At 48.6% G+C, this 15,012-nt stretch overlaps 1 protein-coding gene across 1 annotated transcript; it reads right to left on the minus strand.

Annotated features, from left to right (window-relative positions):
- Positions 1-9,136: 9,136 nt before the first annotated feature.
- Positions 9,137-11,689, minus strand: LOC124101248 (lymphocyte antigen 6D-like). Its single transcript, XM_046457125.2, has 3 exons — positions 11,641-11,689; positions 11,165-11,263; positions 9,137-10,651 (listed from the first exon to the last, which is right to left on the minus strand). The coding sequence occupies exons 1-3, from the start codon at positions 11,687-11,689 to the stop codon at positions 10,467-10,469; spliced, it is 333 nt and encodes a 110-aa protein (XP_046313081.1). The 3' UTR covers positions 9,137-10,466.
- Between the last annotated feature and the right edge of the window lie 3,323 nt (positions 11,690-15,012).

The raw sequence follows: 15,012 nt of genomic DNA on the forward strand, positions 1-15,012 counted from the left end.
AAACAATTTTCATTTCTCTGTTTGTACATGAGGTAGTGCCGTACCATATGTGCTGTCATACAAGTACCTAGGGTAATAATGTCCATCTCATTCCGCAGTCTTTCCTGCCTCCATATTCCCTCCCTTTCCCTTCTTTCCCTTTGCCCAATCAAAGTTCCTCCATTTTTCTCATGCCCCCCCGGCCCCATTATGGATTAGCATCCACTTATCATAAAGAACATTTGGCCTTTGTTTTGGGGGGATTGGCTTACTTTGCTTAGCATGATATTCTCCAGCTCCATCCATTTACCTGCAAATTCGATAATTTTATTCTCTTTTAATGCCAAGTAATATTCCATTGTGTATATATACCACAGTTTCTTTATCCATTATTTATCTACTGAAGAATATCTAAGTTGGTTCCATAGTTTAGCTATTATGATTTGAGCTTCTATAAACATTGATATGGCTGCATTAATATAGTATGCTGATTTTAGGTCCTTTGGGTATAGACCAAGGAGTGGGATAGCTAAATAAAATGGTGGTTCCATTCCAACTTTTCTAAGGAATCTCCATACTGCTTTCCAGATTGGGTGCTTCAATTTGCAGTCCCACCAGCAACATATGAGTGTGCCTTTGCCCCCTCATCCTCACCAACACTTGTTGTTTGTATTCTTGATAACTGTTGTTCTGACTGGTGAGATGATATCTTAGAGTAGTTTTGATTTGTATTTCTCTAATTGCTAGAGATGTTGAACATTTTTTCATATATTTGTTAATCGATTATATATCTTCTTCTAAGATGTGTCTGTTCAGCTGGCACTTTTATTGGATCAATTCCACACATAGCTGAAAAAACTAACTTCCTCCTGCTTCAACAGTCAGAACCTATGATACATAATACCAGCTCTTCTGTTGTATCAGCTGACAGCATGGTCACCCCAGCCAGTCTCCAGCAGGCTGCCTCCTGGAGGTTACTTCTTTGTCCACCAGCAATAGATGGTCCCTAAAGTGCAGGGCTCTTGATAACTGTCCAGATGCCTCTACTTTAAAGATCCTGTTTCTGGAAGATGTACATATTTGCAGGGGAAAAGTTTGACTTGAGTCTCAAAAGAGATGTTGGACTCAGACTTTTGGGCAATGCTGGGACTATTTAGACTATGGGGACTCTTGGAAATGGACTGAATGTGTTTTGTATTGGGAAGTTGGCATGAGCTTCTGGGTGCCAGTGCAGAATGTTATGATTTAGATAGGAGATGTCTCCCAAAAGCTTAAGTATAAAATGATGAAAGAATTTTCAGAGATGAAATGGTTAAATGGTGAGAATTGTGACCCATTCAGTGGATTCATCCACTCATATGGATTAACTGAGCGGTAACTCTGGGCAGGTAGGATTCCTTGAATGAGGTAGGTCACTGGGGGCATGCCTTTGGGGTTTATATTTTTTCTCTGGTGAAATGAGCTCTCTCTGCTTCTGACTGCCATGTCAGAGCTGCTTTCCTCTGCCACACCTTCAGCCATGAGATTCTGCCTCACTGTCAGCCCAGAGGGATGGAGTCAGCTGGTCAGAGAATTAACCTCTGCAAACATGAACCAAAATAAACTTTTCTTCCTATAAGGTGTTCCTGTCAGATCTTTTAGTGACAGTAAAAGCTAAGCAAAACATAAGGTATTATCATTATTTTGTAAATGACATAATGGTAGTGTTTGTGCGTTTTTTGGGGGGAGTATCAGGGATTGAACTCAGGGGCACTTCACCACTGAGCCACCTCCCCAGCCCTATTTTGTATTTTATTTAAGACAAGGTCTCACTTAGTTGCTTAGTTCCACTTTTTTGGCTGAGGCTGGCTTTGAACTCGTGATTCTCCTGTCTCAGTCCCTTGAGCCACTGGGATTACAGGTGTGTTTGTGCATCTTAAAAAGTTATTATCTTTTAGGATGTAAATGTATAATGGATAAAAGTCTAATTGAAACAAGATTGGCATGTAGTGATAATTTCAGTATATTACTTGGCCATACTTTTGCATACATTTAAAATTTTGTCATGATAATTTAAAATTTGATCACAACTTTTGCTTCTATTTGTGGATTTTTTAAAGATCCGGCTTTTCTAACACCATATCATTAGCAAATTATTCCTTTTCAGTTTTCTTTTTTAAATAGGTAATACCAATAGGAAATTCAAGTCTATATCTCTCACAATGCTTTTGTGTGTGTGTATGTGTGTGTGTGCGCACACACACACATGCCCGCAAGGGGTACTAAACTTAGTGGCTCTCACATGCTAGGCAAGTGCTCTGCCACTGAGCCTCTACTCAAAATATTTTTTTATTTTGAGACAGGGTCTCACTAAGTTGCCTACAGGCCTCAAATTTGTGATCCTCCTGAGTCAGCCTTCTGAGTAGCTGAGATCACAGGTGGTACCACAGTGCTTTTTCTCCCCCTGAATGCATGTACTATCTGCTTAATACTTTTATGCCTAAGCAGCAACATTGTACCACCTGTAAATGTTATGATGACCTTATAGACACACACCTGGGAAAACTACCTGTTCAAAGACAGAGGCCATAGGGAGGTTGGATATGAATGAGCAGAGTAGAAGGATGTCTTAAGACTAATTTATAGTTAAGTAGGGGTTTTGCTACATACCAATGGATTGGGTGATCTGTAAATACTCACCACCCTAGTAGCTGGTATTGAGAAGACAGTACAGCATAAGTGGGCATAAACCCACCGTAGATTTGAATCTCAGTTTAAGCAATGACTGACTAGCTGTGATCTTGCCAGAGTTTACACATACAATCCCCCATACAATGGGGCACTGCTGAGTTTTGAATAGTGCATATGGAGTGTGAAGAAAGTGTTTCCTGAGTAGGTCTTGCTGTTCTGTCCTTGCATGTTCAAGGGAACCTAGAACCATGACTGACGTTTGGCCAACCCCTGGTAATGTGGCCCTCAGAATGTTCTTATGTTAGTGGTTGATCATGATGTTTTGGATACCTGGAGCAATGGGACATGTCATTTCAGCCTGTCAGGATTGCTTTGCACATACATCAGCATACTTGATGTGTGTCTGGTTTCATCATTGGGATCCTAAGTTTCAGTGGCTGTGACTGTTATGTAGCATGGTGTCTCTATGTGATTGGCTCTCAATAAAAGCCTCTGATCCAAAAACTTGAACAGTTTTCTCTGTGCAGAGACATTCTGCACATGTCCATAGTTTATTGCTAAAGAAAAGCATGTCCTGTATGGCTCCAGATGGAGAAGTGGTCAAAAGTCTGTGACTGACTGCTCTGGATTCCTTCTGATTATATATATATATATATATATATATATATATATATATATATATATATATATATATATATATATCCCTGATTCTCTTGGTTTATATACTTCTGTTCTAATAAAAATTATCCATAAGTATAAAAACACATATCCTTGAGAAGATGATGTAGGAAGCACCTGCAGAGACGTGAGAGGACAAGGTTTGAACCTTGCCACGGTGATATGACTAGAGCTCACCTAGTCACCCTGGAAGATTCCAGGATGGAGTCAGAAATTGCCAACAGCAAAACAAACAATAACTAGAACTAGATTTGGCAGTAAGGCAAACAGCAGGTGAGTCAATTATGTCATCCAGCAGCAATAAAGCAACATGAGTGGAGCCGGCAGAAGTTTTATAAATAAATTAGATCTAAAAGATGGTCAGATACGGTTCATTAAGAGAAAAGAAAATTTAATAGGAAGATAGAAGAGAGTTCACAATGTTCAAAATGCGAACAGAGAGAATGTAAAAGAGATATAGTAGGTTTTGATTATAAGGAAGGAGGAGGAGGAAAAAACAAAGTAAAGGGATAAAGAAGAAGAGAATATCCTGTTAGTGGGAGAATAAAGGAGAGAAAAAAACCAAAATAAAACAAAATCTTTATAACCCTCAAAAGACAAAGCAAGTAAAAATAATGACATTAAAATGGTAAAGTGAGTGAGAGAAAAAAGAAATCTGTATATGTATATATGTCCACAAACCAATCAGCACAGCAAGAACCTCCCCCCACACACACACAAAAAAAAGTGTGTGTGTGTGTGTAATATTCTTTGTTTTTTTTAGAGGAGAGAGAGAGAGAGAGAGAGAAGATTTTTTTAATATTTATTTTTCAGCTTTCAGTGGACACAACATCTTTATTTTATTTTATGTGGTGTTGAGGATTGAACCCAGTGCCCTGCACATGCCAGGTGAGTGTGTTACTGCTTGAGCCACATCCCCAGCCCCTGTGGGGAATATTCTTAATGAACAATAAAGGAATGGTCTCCACTCAGTTGGTCAATATAATTGACAAGAATGAATGGTCACACGTAGGGGGTCTGGAAGCTGCTGATATCTGCTGGGAGTCTGGGTCTCAGGAGCCTCCCAAGAATTCTGTTTAGAGGGCCAGGGGAGGGGATGGGCAATCCTCCACACACTCTGCTGCCCTCAAACACAGCCTTCCTGGGATGAGTCCCTGAATGTATTCACACCCACTTGTTCAGATTCCCAACCCACTTCCTATGGTCACATGAGCTCCAGATTCAAAAGGAAAGCAAGTTGGGCTCTCCTCTGTATCCCTTACTTGAATCCCCCTGGGTACAATCTCCTCTATGCCTGTTTCATTCATGTTCTGCTGGGTACACCCTGGGTCACAAGTTAGGTACTTGCCAGGACTGTGTTTGCTATGGTCTCCCAGTTCCACAGCACTAAGCAGCAGTGTGGCCTCCTTGAGATGGTTCTTACCTCAGCTGTGCATGGCTGGTTGAGAAATAGTGTAACTTTCAAACACCAGATGGCTGTGCAGGCTCTGGATCAGCTAAGTTTGGGCTGCCTTTCTGATGTATAGGACTTTCTGTGCCAAATTTGCCCACTGCATGCCTGTCTGTGTTCTCCCTCCCCTCTGTGGTGAACCAGCACAGCTACTGCAACTAGCCTGGTTCCAACATACTCTTCTTTGTTCAGTGCACCCTAATTTCTGAGTCTCTAAGACACTCTGATTGTCCAATGTTGAATTTTAGTGAAATCCCTCTATCACCCACCTTGCTGAGAAACAGTACTCCCACTGCTTGAATCCTGGGTCCCAGAGCAACTGGAAGTGTGGCCTTCCACTACTCTGCCATCTTGAATGTCTCCACACTGGGCATTTGCATGGAGAATGTCTTCCCTGGGGGAATCATTTCTCTCTATTTAGTTCCTTAATTAAGAGATTGACAGCTCATACTGTGAGCACTTGGCAGATACTGACTGATCATCCCAGGCTCTTGAGAGGCAGGCAGGTCATTTATCTCCTCTGCTTAGAAGAGAAATTAGGGAACTTGCCCAGGCTGTAGTAGGAAGACCTAGTTCAATTAGAGAGCCCCACACTGTAGAGAAAAGTCTCCATCTCTGTTCCAGACCAGGTCTGGATGGTGCTTCTACACAGGGAGGGGATAAGAGAAAGTCAATAAGAGGATTGATCCATTCCAAGGGAGGGTATAAGGGCTGGAGGCTGGGGAAGGGTCAGTCGGTAGGGGTTCTTGCAGAGCATCTGTGTGCTGGACACATGTGCTAGCAGATATGTCTGTGAGGTACCCAGAGCACCAGCATCCAGGTGTGGAAGACAATGATAAAACAAGATCTTATTCTGGAGAGCAGCTGGTTCATCAAAATGGTTGGCCAAAGCCTCTCTGAGAAGGTTACCTTGAGCTGAGAGAGATGGAAACTAGGACCCACCCTCTTTAACTTCCAGCAGGCATTCTGAGTCCCTGTTTGTATCAGCAAGCCATGAAGTCTAGCTCTTCTGCTGAGACATCCTCCTTCCACAAGTGGAAGGCAATGGACTTGAGGGATAGCCCCAGACTCCAAGAGCCAGATTGTGGACAGCAGGCAAAAGGATCTTCCAGGGTGCTGGAGCCTGCAGTAGAAAACCTCCTGGGCCAGCAGCCTCCACCTAAAGGCTCCAGCTAGCACCTGCCTTCCTGATGTTGGTCAGGCCATAGGGTTCCAGTGCACAACAACTCAGGTGAATGTCGGAGATTGTATTGAGTCCAGGCAGAGTGACTCTGGGATGGCTGAACTGATTTGCCATGGGTGATAAGGTCCTGTCTGACTGCACAGAACTGAGCAGCAGTGCTCCCTGCACCCTCCACAGAGAGCTCAGGAGACCAGAGAGGGCATGGGAAACTAGAAAGAGAGTGTTTCGGGAAACTGGTCCTGGCACCAGGTTCTTCTACAGAAAGCCCTCTGGTGAGGCTCTGTGAGTGGGCAAATGTCTTCCACACATGTGTGGGATTTCCAGAAGCCTTCTGGACTTTGTTTCTATCAGCTCTGAAGGCATAACCCCAGTAGTGGCTGATATTCTCTGGGAAGGTCTCTGGGCACATGCCCCTCAAGATGTTCCTTGTCAGAGATGATATTTTGGGCTCTTGTTCCATTGGTGAAAGACCTAGGCCCACACACCTAGTTCCTGACACTATCCTGGATGCCCTACCTCCACTGGAATTCAGTATCCATGTGCCATGGCCACATCTAGGAGCCTGTGGTCCAAGCTTCATGCCCAAACTTCACTGTCCAACAGCAAGCTCATGTCCATTCTCCAGGCCTCATGCCCCTGCACCAACAAAGACCCCAAGCACAGCCATGACCAGACTCCAGGCTCCCTTGGCCCTCCTTCTACCCTGAGAATGCCAACTTGTTCTGCTGCCTTTCCTGACCTACCCACCCAATTTAATGACCCTGACTTCAGTGTCCCCGTACCCTGAGGATCTATGGTTATTAGCCAGCACAGTAGTTTGGTGTCTGATGGGACAGATGGGTCAGAGGTGAGCCCAAAGCCCAGCCCTTTCCTGTTCTCCAGTGAGTTGATCTCTTACAGGTCACTTAGCCTCACCTGCATCTGCAGCCTGTGTACACATTGCAACTAGGCTGAGAATAGGTGCTATAACATAGGAATCAGGTGGGAAAATACTCAGAGTGTAATGAGAGCACCTTGTGAATGCCAAGTCTTAACATAGGACTCTTGCTCTAAAAATATATCAGCAAAGCATGGGGGAGAAGCCCAGCTGGTAGAGGTTGCCCATCAGAACCTAACTAACCATAGCTGTAATTCTCAGTTTTCTTCAACCCTCCACCAAAGCCAGACAGTGCTTGGTGCAACCTTTGAGAAGGGCAGCTTGGCAGAAATAACAAAAATTTTAAATGTGTGACATTTATTTTTCAGAATTCTACTTTTAGGAGAGTATTCAACAGAAATAATCTGGTTGGAGCACAAAGACCTGCATAGGTAATAAGCAAGTTGTGATCACAGAAAATCAGAAGCAGTTTAAAATTTGCCATCAAAGCAACTGGCTATGCAGGGCCTCCTGAAATGTAAAGGAATTTTCTATATCTATAGGTATCAACATGAAAATATAAAAGTTACTTTAGTTTCTAAACCGAAGGCACATAACTGTCACCTCAGCACTGATGACTAAAGAAGCATGGGTGGAAGTAAGTGCGTGATGTACATGGAAGGAAGGGTTTGGCGTCAATCCCTAATTTTGTCTGGTCCTGCATGAGGAAGGGTGTCAGTCACTCCCTTGAGCAGAGGGACTGGAGGAGAGGATCTGAGCATGGGTTTTCACTTCTTAGACATGTTTCTCCCTTGCCTGATTTAAAACAAAAAAAAACAAAACAAACAAACAAACAACAACAAAAAAAAAACAGTGTGATGATTCCTGCATTCTTTTTTTTTTTTGCAAAAAAAAAAAAAAAAAACCAGGCAGCATGGTGTGTAGAGTCCACCATCATGTCCCAGGGTGGGTGCAGTCACTCTTGTGGTGACCTCCAGCATCAAGTGCCTGTAGTAGTCCTGGATTGTACTGGGTGAACCAAACCTCCTGACCAGTCTCAAGATAGTATTAAAAGGCACTAAAGCCGGGTGTGGTGGCACATGCCTGTAATCTCAGTAGCTTAGTGAGACTGTGTTTCAAAACAAAAGCTGGGGTGTGGCTCAGTAGTAGAGCGCCCCTGGATCCGATCTCCAGCACCACAATAACACAAAAGGCTTTGAAGCTGATGCTCCTCTTGCTGTGGATGCAGTAGGAAGCCTGGAACTGAAGCGGGTGCCAGAGCCACCAGACCTGCTGCCATTGCCTGGCTTTGGTTCCAGCTGCATGTGTCCAGCACACGTGGCCCTGGGGCTTCCAGGTCAGGATGCACAGGGTAGGTCCTTCCCAGCAGGCAGTGTGCAGTTGAGAAGGTTGTGTTCCCCTGACCCCTGGAGCCAAGCTCTCTTGTCTAAAGCAGGATCAGTGCCAGATACTCTTTGTCAGGCTTTGGTATTCACCCCTGAGACTAATCTCTCTAAAGCACCATGTGCAGAAACCTAGTGTTGGCCTCAGTCCCCTAGAGAGGCCTGAGCTGATCCCAGATGAGGTCATGATGCCACTTCTTGTCCTTACAAGTCCCGGACCCTCCCTGTGTGCCCACCTGCTTCAATAAAGGAGCCCATAACACTCTCCATGGTCTGCTGTCCCCTGCACTGAGCTAGGTGCTGGGGCACAGGCTTCAGGGACCCTTAAGTCCCTGGACCACTTCAGACCCAGAGCAGAGGGTGTTGCCCATTACAGGCTGTGCCTGAGGCTAGGCACAGCTTCTGTCTCCCTGCTGGGGCTACACAAGGTGGGGGACTGTTCCCTGAGTGGGTGCAATGGGAAGCCATCCTGGAGGAACCTGCTATCAACTGCCTGAGGAGCCTTGGCTCCTGGCTGGTGAGTTCAGAGGGATCCCTGCACACAGGTGAGCCCATGCCTCCTTACCACCCAACTGGGCTGTGGAGGCTGAAGTCAGGGTCCTGAACATCCAGTAACTGGCATGTATAGGGCAGTTATGCAGGAGATGCATTCTGTTCCCACTGCCCATGAACACACACTGAACTCATGGCAGTCACTGCTGGACACCTGATGTGCCCACTGGTTGGCCCTAACAACCAGAGAACCCACCAGCTCTTGTGCAGAAGAGGGGTGCTTAATGGCAGAAGGCTGAGCTGGGCACTAATTTTTTCCAGGGTGGCGCAGGTTGGAAAGTCCCTTAAACCCATGAACTCTGTGAACACAATAAAAACTTAAATATCACTTTTAATTTATTATAAATATTATATTTCTTGTTTAAGTTTTTATAGATGTCCCACCTCTGGGATGATGGGTCAAAGGGGATCTTGAGGCCTGGTACTTGGGTGAGGTTGTAATACCAGGGCTGCTGAGGAGGTTGGTGACACCAGTCTTCTCAGGCTGTGTCCCCTTGATGGCTAGAATGAGGGGCCCGATTGCAGAAGAGTCCCAACTTTGTTAGGAAGGAGGTCCTGGTAAGTGTTTAGGGTCAGAGGAGACCCCAGCCTTGCCCGAGGGTTGTAGCAAGTGAGGAGCCTGTGCACCTTCCCTCCCCAAGAGGAGAAAGAAGTGAGGTAGGTGGTGAGGAGAGTCAGGTGAGAAGCCAGGGACCTCAGGGCAGGCTGGTGGGCTCTCCACAATTCCCTTCCATAGCCTGCTCTGCTGGCCAGTGCCTGTCGAGGCCCCACTGGGAAGAGCAGGGCAGGTGCTGTCTGAGCTTTCAGGTCTCTGAGGAAAGAACCTGCTATATGTTCTTTTTGGAGGTAGTCACTCTTGAATAAAAAATGTATGATTCCTGAGGGTTGACCAGCTGACCCAGGCATCATCCAAGCTGTAGGCAGAGAGGGGAGGTGGCCTCAGGCTTGGCTCTGAAGTAGCTTCACAGCTGGGTGAGGCCTGGCCCTTGCTCTTCTTATCCCTGTGCTCTTGGATCCAGCATGCACAGGAGTTCTCGCAGCTGAGATTCTGATGTGGGTGGGCAGGCCCAGCCCTAGACAGAAGGTGACGCCGGGGGCTGCATGCGCTATCTGTGCTGTCCCTGCTGCCACCAACACCACCCCATGTGATGCTCAGGGGTGCCTCTGTCCCCACATGGCCAATTGCCCCTGCCCCAGCCAGTGGAAGGCTTGGCATTTCTCCATGGTCCCTGGCCTGCCTCACAGCAGCAAGCTTGAGTGCTGGCAATGTAGCACTAGTGTCCGCCAAGGATCCTTCTCACTTGAGGTGGTGGCACAGAGCCCAGGTTCTCTGAGGTTGCTAGGAGTTTGAGCCCTGAAACACCAGGAAAGGAACAACGGATTGGACTTCCAGAGGCTCCTGCTTCAGCCTGGCTTAACCAGGACCATGTAACTGCATGGCCCCTGGAGGCTGGGAGATGGCCAGCTCTCAGGCTGGTGATCAGAATGCAGCAACCTGGACAGCAGAAATGACCTTGAGTGGTGTGTCTAGTGTCCTTTAAAGGCCACTTATGTGTTCATTCTCTCCTGGAGTCCTTCTGGTTGGAAGTGCAGAAGTGCCACACCAAGGCCAAAAAGCATGTCAGCCACCAGTGGAACCTGGCTCCAGACTCCTAGTCCTGTACTCTTGGGCGTGCCTTGGACTGAGCTCCACCATTACCTGATGAGGTAGGCACCCAAGACACTCAGGGCCAGCAACCCCCAGCTGGCACTGGGGCTCACGGTGCTGTTGCAGAGGTCTGTGTTGCAACAGGAAGCTCTGGAGTAACTCAGGCTCTCTTGGAAGCCAGGGCAGGTGTAAGCACATGACTTTATAACAAGTGTTTTCTGTCCTGGGGGACCTGGAAGAGGCAAGATAAGAGAGTTGTTTATTGAGACCTGTGGAATCCGCTCCTGCCCCTCTCAAAACACTCAGGCCTCCCGACAGCCTGCCTGATGCTTCCTCCTTGCTCTCCCACCCCACAGGGAAGCATGGCAGGAGGTGACCAGGGTCAGGGCCCAGCATGTGACCACCACTAGGGCTTCTACCTGCTACTCTACTTCCCCACTCTTCCTTTCTGAGTAGCTGGTACCCTTGGGAACAATCTGAATTGTTGTGTTTCCCATGCAGCATGTGGAGTGGACAGAATATCCTGTCTGCTCTTCCACTTGGAAGAAAGCAGCAGCGTTGTGCCCATTTTGCAGGGTAGAGACAATCACAGTGTTTACCTGAACAATTGCCGGCCAATCTCAGTGCCTAGATTAGAAATGGGGGACTTCCCAGGCTTGCCTTTTTGCTGGAGGCTCCAGGTGTCAGATCCACATCTCACCCCACACCACCCTGACCCCCACCTGCCCGGAAGGCAGATACTCACTGTTCCAGGTCGTCAGGCAGTATCGGGCGTCAGCCCTGCAAGACGTGGGCTGGAAGCAATTTCCTGATGCCAAGCACTCGTGACACTTCAGGCCCTGGACTGGAGGAGAGATGCCTCAGTTCAGGGACCCAGGCCTCCCACCCCACAGCCATCGACCCCACAGGTCTGGACCCTGCTTTTTGGAAAGCACCCACCTCCCAAACCCTCCACCTCATTCTGGCTCCCCCATCTGCCTGCCCACCCTGGCAGTCAGCCCACTGCTGGTTCTGGGAGCCCACCAGAAGTCACAGCACCATGCATTCTCTAGGGCAGGAAACCGAGGCTCTGAGCAAGTCCTGCCCTGTGCCCTGGCTCCTTCTCTGGGCAGCAGAGGGGCACATCATTCTGGGGGCATGTCCACGTACATCAGACTCTCAGAATGGCAGCCAGGGTCCTCAGAGCCCTGGGGACACAGGGCAGGGCACCCACAAGCTTACCTGGCCATGCCAACAGGAACAGAGGCAGCAACCAGAGCAGGTGTCGCATCCCTAGTCCAAGCAGGTAGGCAGGCAAGTGTACAGAGCAAATGTCTGGCCTGCATGAGGCCATCTGACTTTTATTAGCACCCCCAGATGTGGTGGGTGGAGTGTCAGTCCTACGTCACTCCTAGCTAATGACATGTGTTGTCACGGGGGTGTGGTTAGGTGATGAACACTTCTGGAATTCACCTGACTGGCCCAGGACTCCGCCAGCCACTGGACCTTACTTCCCCACTTCCCTCTGTGGGCCAGGACAACCATGCTGCTCTGCCTCTTGGGGCCCCTCCCTGGCAGCATAATCTGCTCCACCATAACAAACACTGCAGACAGGGTCAGGACCGCAGAGAAGCATCTTCCCCATTCTGGATGCTGAAGACCGAGGGCGAGGTGCCTGTAGGGCTGGCTCCTCTGAGGCCTCACCTTGCCATATTCTCTCTGTGTCCTCCCATGGCTGTCCCTCTATGTATCTGTGCCCTGATGTCCTTTTCTCACAAGTGCACCAGGAGGATTGGATCAGGGCCACCTTAGTGACTTCACAACCTGCATCACCTCTTTAAAGACCTCATCTCCAAACAGTCACACTCTGAGGGACTGGGCAGTCAGGGCTTCAACATATGAATTTGGGGGACACAGTTCAGCCCATGACACAGGGGCTGGTCTTTTTTCATGCAGGGGTGTAGATGTGATGCACAGTCACTGGGTGCTCTGTGGGACCGGTTAGCCACAGCCTCCCCAGAGGGGACATGGTAGGAGCCCAGTGTGACTGACACTGGCCAAGGAGGGGTGAGAGGTGTCACATGGAGATAACATCTACTTCTTTGCCTCATCACACCATGGGCTGTAGGGGGACTTATTTTGTGTCCCATCAAGAATGAAGAGGACACAGTATGTACATTCTGTCTGAATTTCAAAGGTGCAGAAACACCAGAGGGAAGGATGTGACTGGGTAGGAGTGTCCCTTAGAAATCAAGGGAGTCAAGTGCTAAGACAGAGCCCTCCTGATGGCGGGGGCATGACTGCATACCCAGGGGGTCTCAGCTGGACACCCACCCCCTGTCCACCACCAGCAGAGACTGGATTCTACAGGCTGTTAGGGGCCCTGAGCCAAGGACTCAGGCCCAAGAGCCTTTGACCTTGGGAGATTCCACACTGTTTACCACTACTGGCCAGATCCCTTCCACCCCAGAAGCCCAGATGGCCAGAGGCTGTTTGCTTGCTGCTAATCGCAGAGGCAGTCAGTTGAGCCCAACCAGCCTCTCCAGAGCCCCCTGAACCCAGGTGTGGGGGTTCTGGGAATGAATTGCACAGCATGGCTATTTCTCTGCATGAGCTTGAGAAGCTCTATACACCTGGGTCCAGACCCACACTTTCAAGCCTGGACTGGGGCCCAAGTTGCATTTTGCCTAGTGCCACACAGACTAGGAGGAAGTGCTCCTCTGGATGGCTACAGGTTCTCTCCTCCCTGCCTTCAGGTCCCCTTCTATTGTCACCATGCCTAGCCAGGACTCCTTGGCCCTGGGCACTGTCACCTCACCAAGTGCCCCATGGATCCAGAAGCCAAGGTGCCCTGTGGGTCAGACCCTGCCCTAGGCCATGCAGCAGGTAAGAGATGGAACCCAGGTCCTTGGCTCCTCCAACATCGCCGGCAGGGCTATTTCCCCTTGCAAGTGAGAAATAGAAGATGAGTCCAGGAACACATCACCTCCATGACCAGAAGGGAAAATGGGGGTGAGGGATAGGTACCTGATGGGGATGCTGGGGGTGGGGAAAGGGTCTCTGGAAGGGTTTTAGTTTCCACCAGCCCTGTGTGGCCTGACAGGGTTCTGGTTCTGTCAAAAAATAAAAAATAAATAAATACTCAGTGTGCAAAGTGTGGGAATTTGGTCTTTCTTTTAAACTACCAGGATTCCTGATGTGAGTAATGAACCCAATACATGGAAAAGGAAACTGAGGCCCTGAGGGGGGATATGACCAGCCAGGTCACACCTGGGTGTGAGGATTGCCCTTCACATAGGGGACTGCATCTTCCAATCTGTGAGGAAACAGATATCCCTGGTGTTGTGGGCTCATATCTGCTCTCTGTATGGGGATAGTAACCACCCTCCTGGGAACCCAGAAGCAATAGGAACATAAGCAATAGGTACCTAAGAGATGCCCCCCCCCAGCCTGATGGACTGGTCAAGATTTCTGGGAGCAGTCTGGGAACACCCTACATGATTTAGCCTAGACTTGGCTAGCAGCCAGGCTCAGCGGTGACAGGAGGGGGCAGACCTGCTTCCAGCACCACCTAATCTCTGAGTCCTCCCAGTATCCTAGGAGACAGCTGACCTCACTGCACTTCCCAGGCAGGGAGTTCCAGCCACCTGTCTGCATCATGTTATGGGCTAGCGGGAAAGGCCAGGGGTCAGCCAAGAGGAACGGTACATTCCGAGTAGGGAGTCAAGACAATACTGGGACTAGTCACAGGTGACCAGCCCAGAAGTTCTGCTTATCATGTCTGTGTTGTAACTAAGCTTCATCCCCTAGGTAACCTGAACAGTATAGCAGGCAGCTGATAGTTCTGTAAAAAGAAAAATGCCCTAGAGACAGCCTAGTTCTAACCCTGTGGACCTGTGGCGACATTCCTTTACATGGCAAGGGGATATTGCAGATGGGATGAAGCTAAGGATCTGGATGTGGGGAGGTGATTCTGGATTGCCCAGGGGCCCTGATGTCATCACAGGGTCTTTGCAGAGGGAAGCAAGAGGCCAGATGTCAGAGACAGGGAGGCAAGGACAGAAGCAGAGAAGGGACACTCCAGAACAGCCCCTGAAAGCTGCAAGGAGCAAGGGCAGAGCTGTCCCTCAGCCTGTGGGAGGAACGCGATCAGCCACACCTTGCTTTCAGCCAGGAAGACCCATTGCAAGCTTCTGACCCCCTGAAGTAACAGACCATAGTCATTACTTTTCTTGTTGTTTGTTACACTGGCCACAGGAGACCAGGTTGTTAGGGTCCTGCCTCTGAAGTGGACCCAGAGAAAGATAACCAGCCTAGAAGGTCTGCAGCGGAGGTTGCTCATGAACCCAATGACAGGAGCAGGGTCAGATCATGGGGACAGGGGACCCCTCAAAGGGATCTGACCTTTGTCAATGGAGAGGCCACTGCTCCCAGACAGCCCTTCCCATTTCCTGCCCTGGGTGCTCCCCAGCCATCCCTCTCTGGCAGGAGCCCTTTGAATCACATCTCCCCTATGCAGCCAGTCCCTGGCACTTCCCCCACATAAGAAGTGACAGCTGCCTATCCCACCTGGCCCCTTGTTCTCTGGGATCTAGGTCACTGTGACGGGGAGCA

The sequence above is a fragment of the Marmota monax genome, unplaced genomic scaffold (assembly GCF_021218885.2).
Source record: "Marmota monax isolate L192 unplaced genomic scaffold, Marmota_monax_Labrador192_F-V1.1 WCK01_AAM20220418_F8-fsc01066, whole genome shotgun sequence".
Classification (NCBI taxonomy): Eukaryota; Metazoa; Chordata; class Mammalia; order Rodentia; family Sciuridae; genus Marmota; species Marmota monax.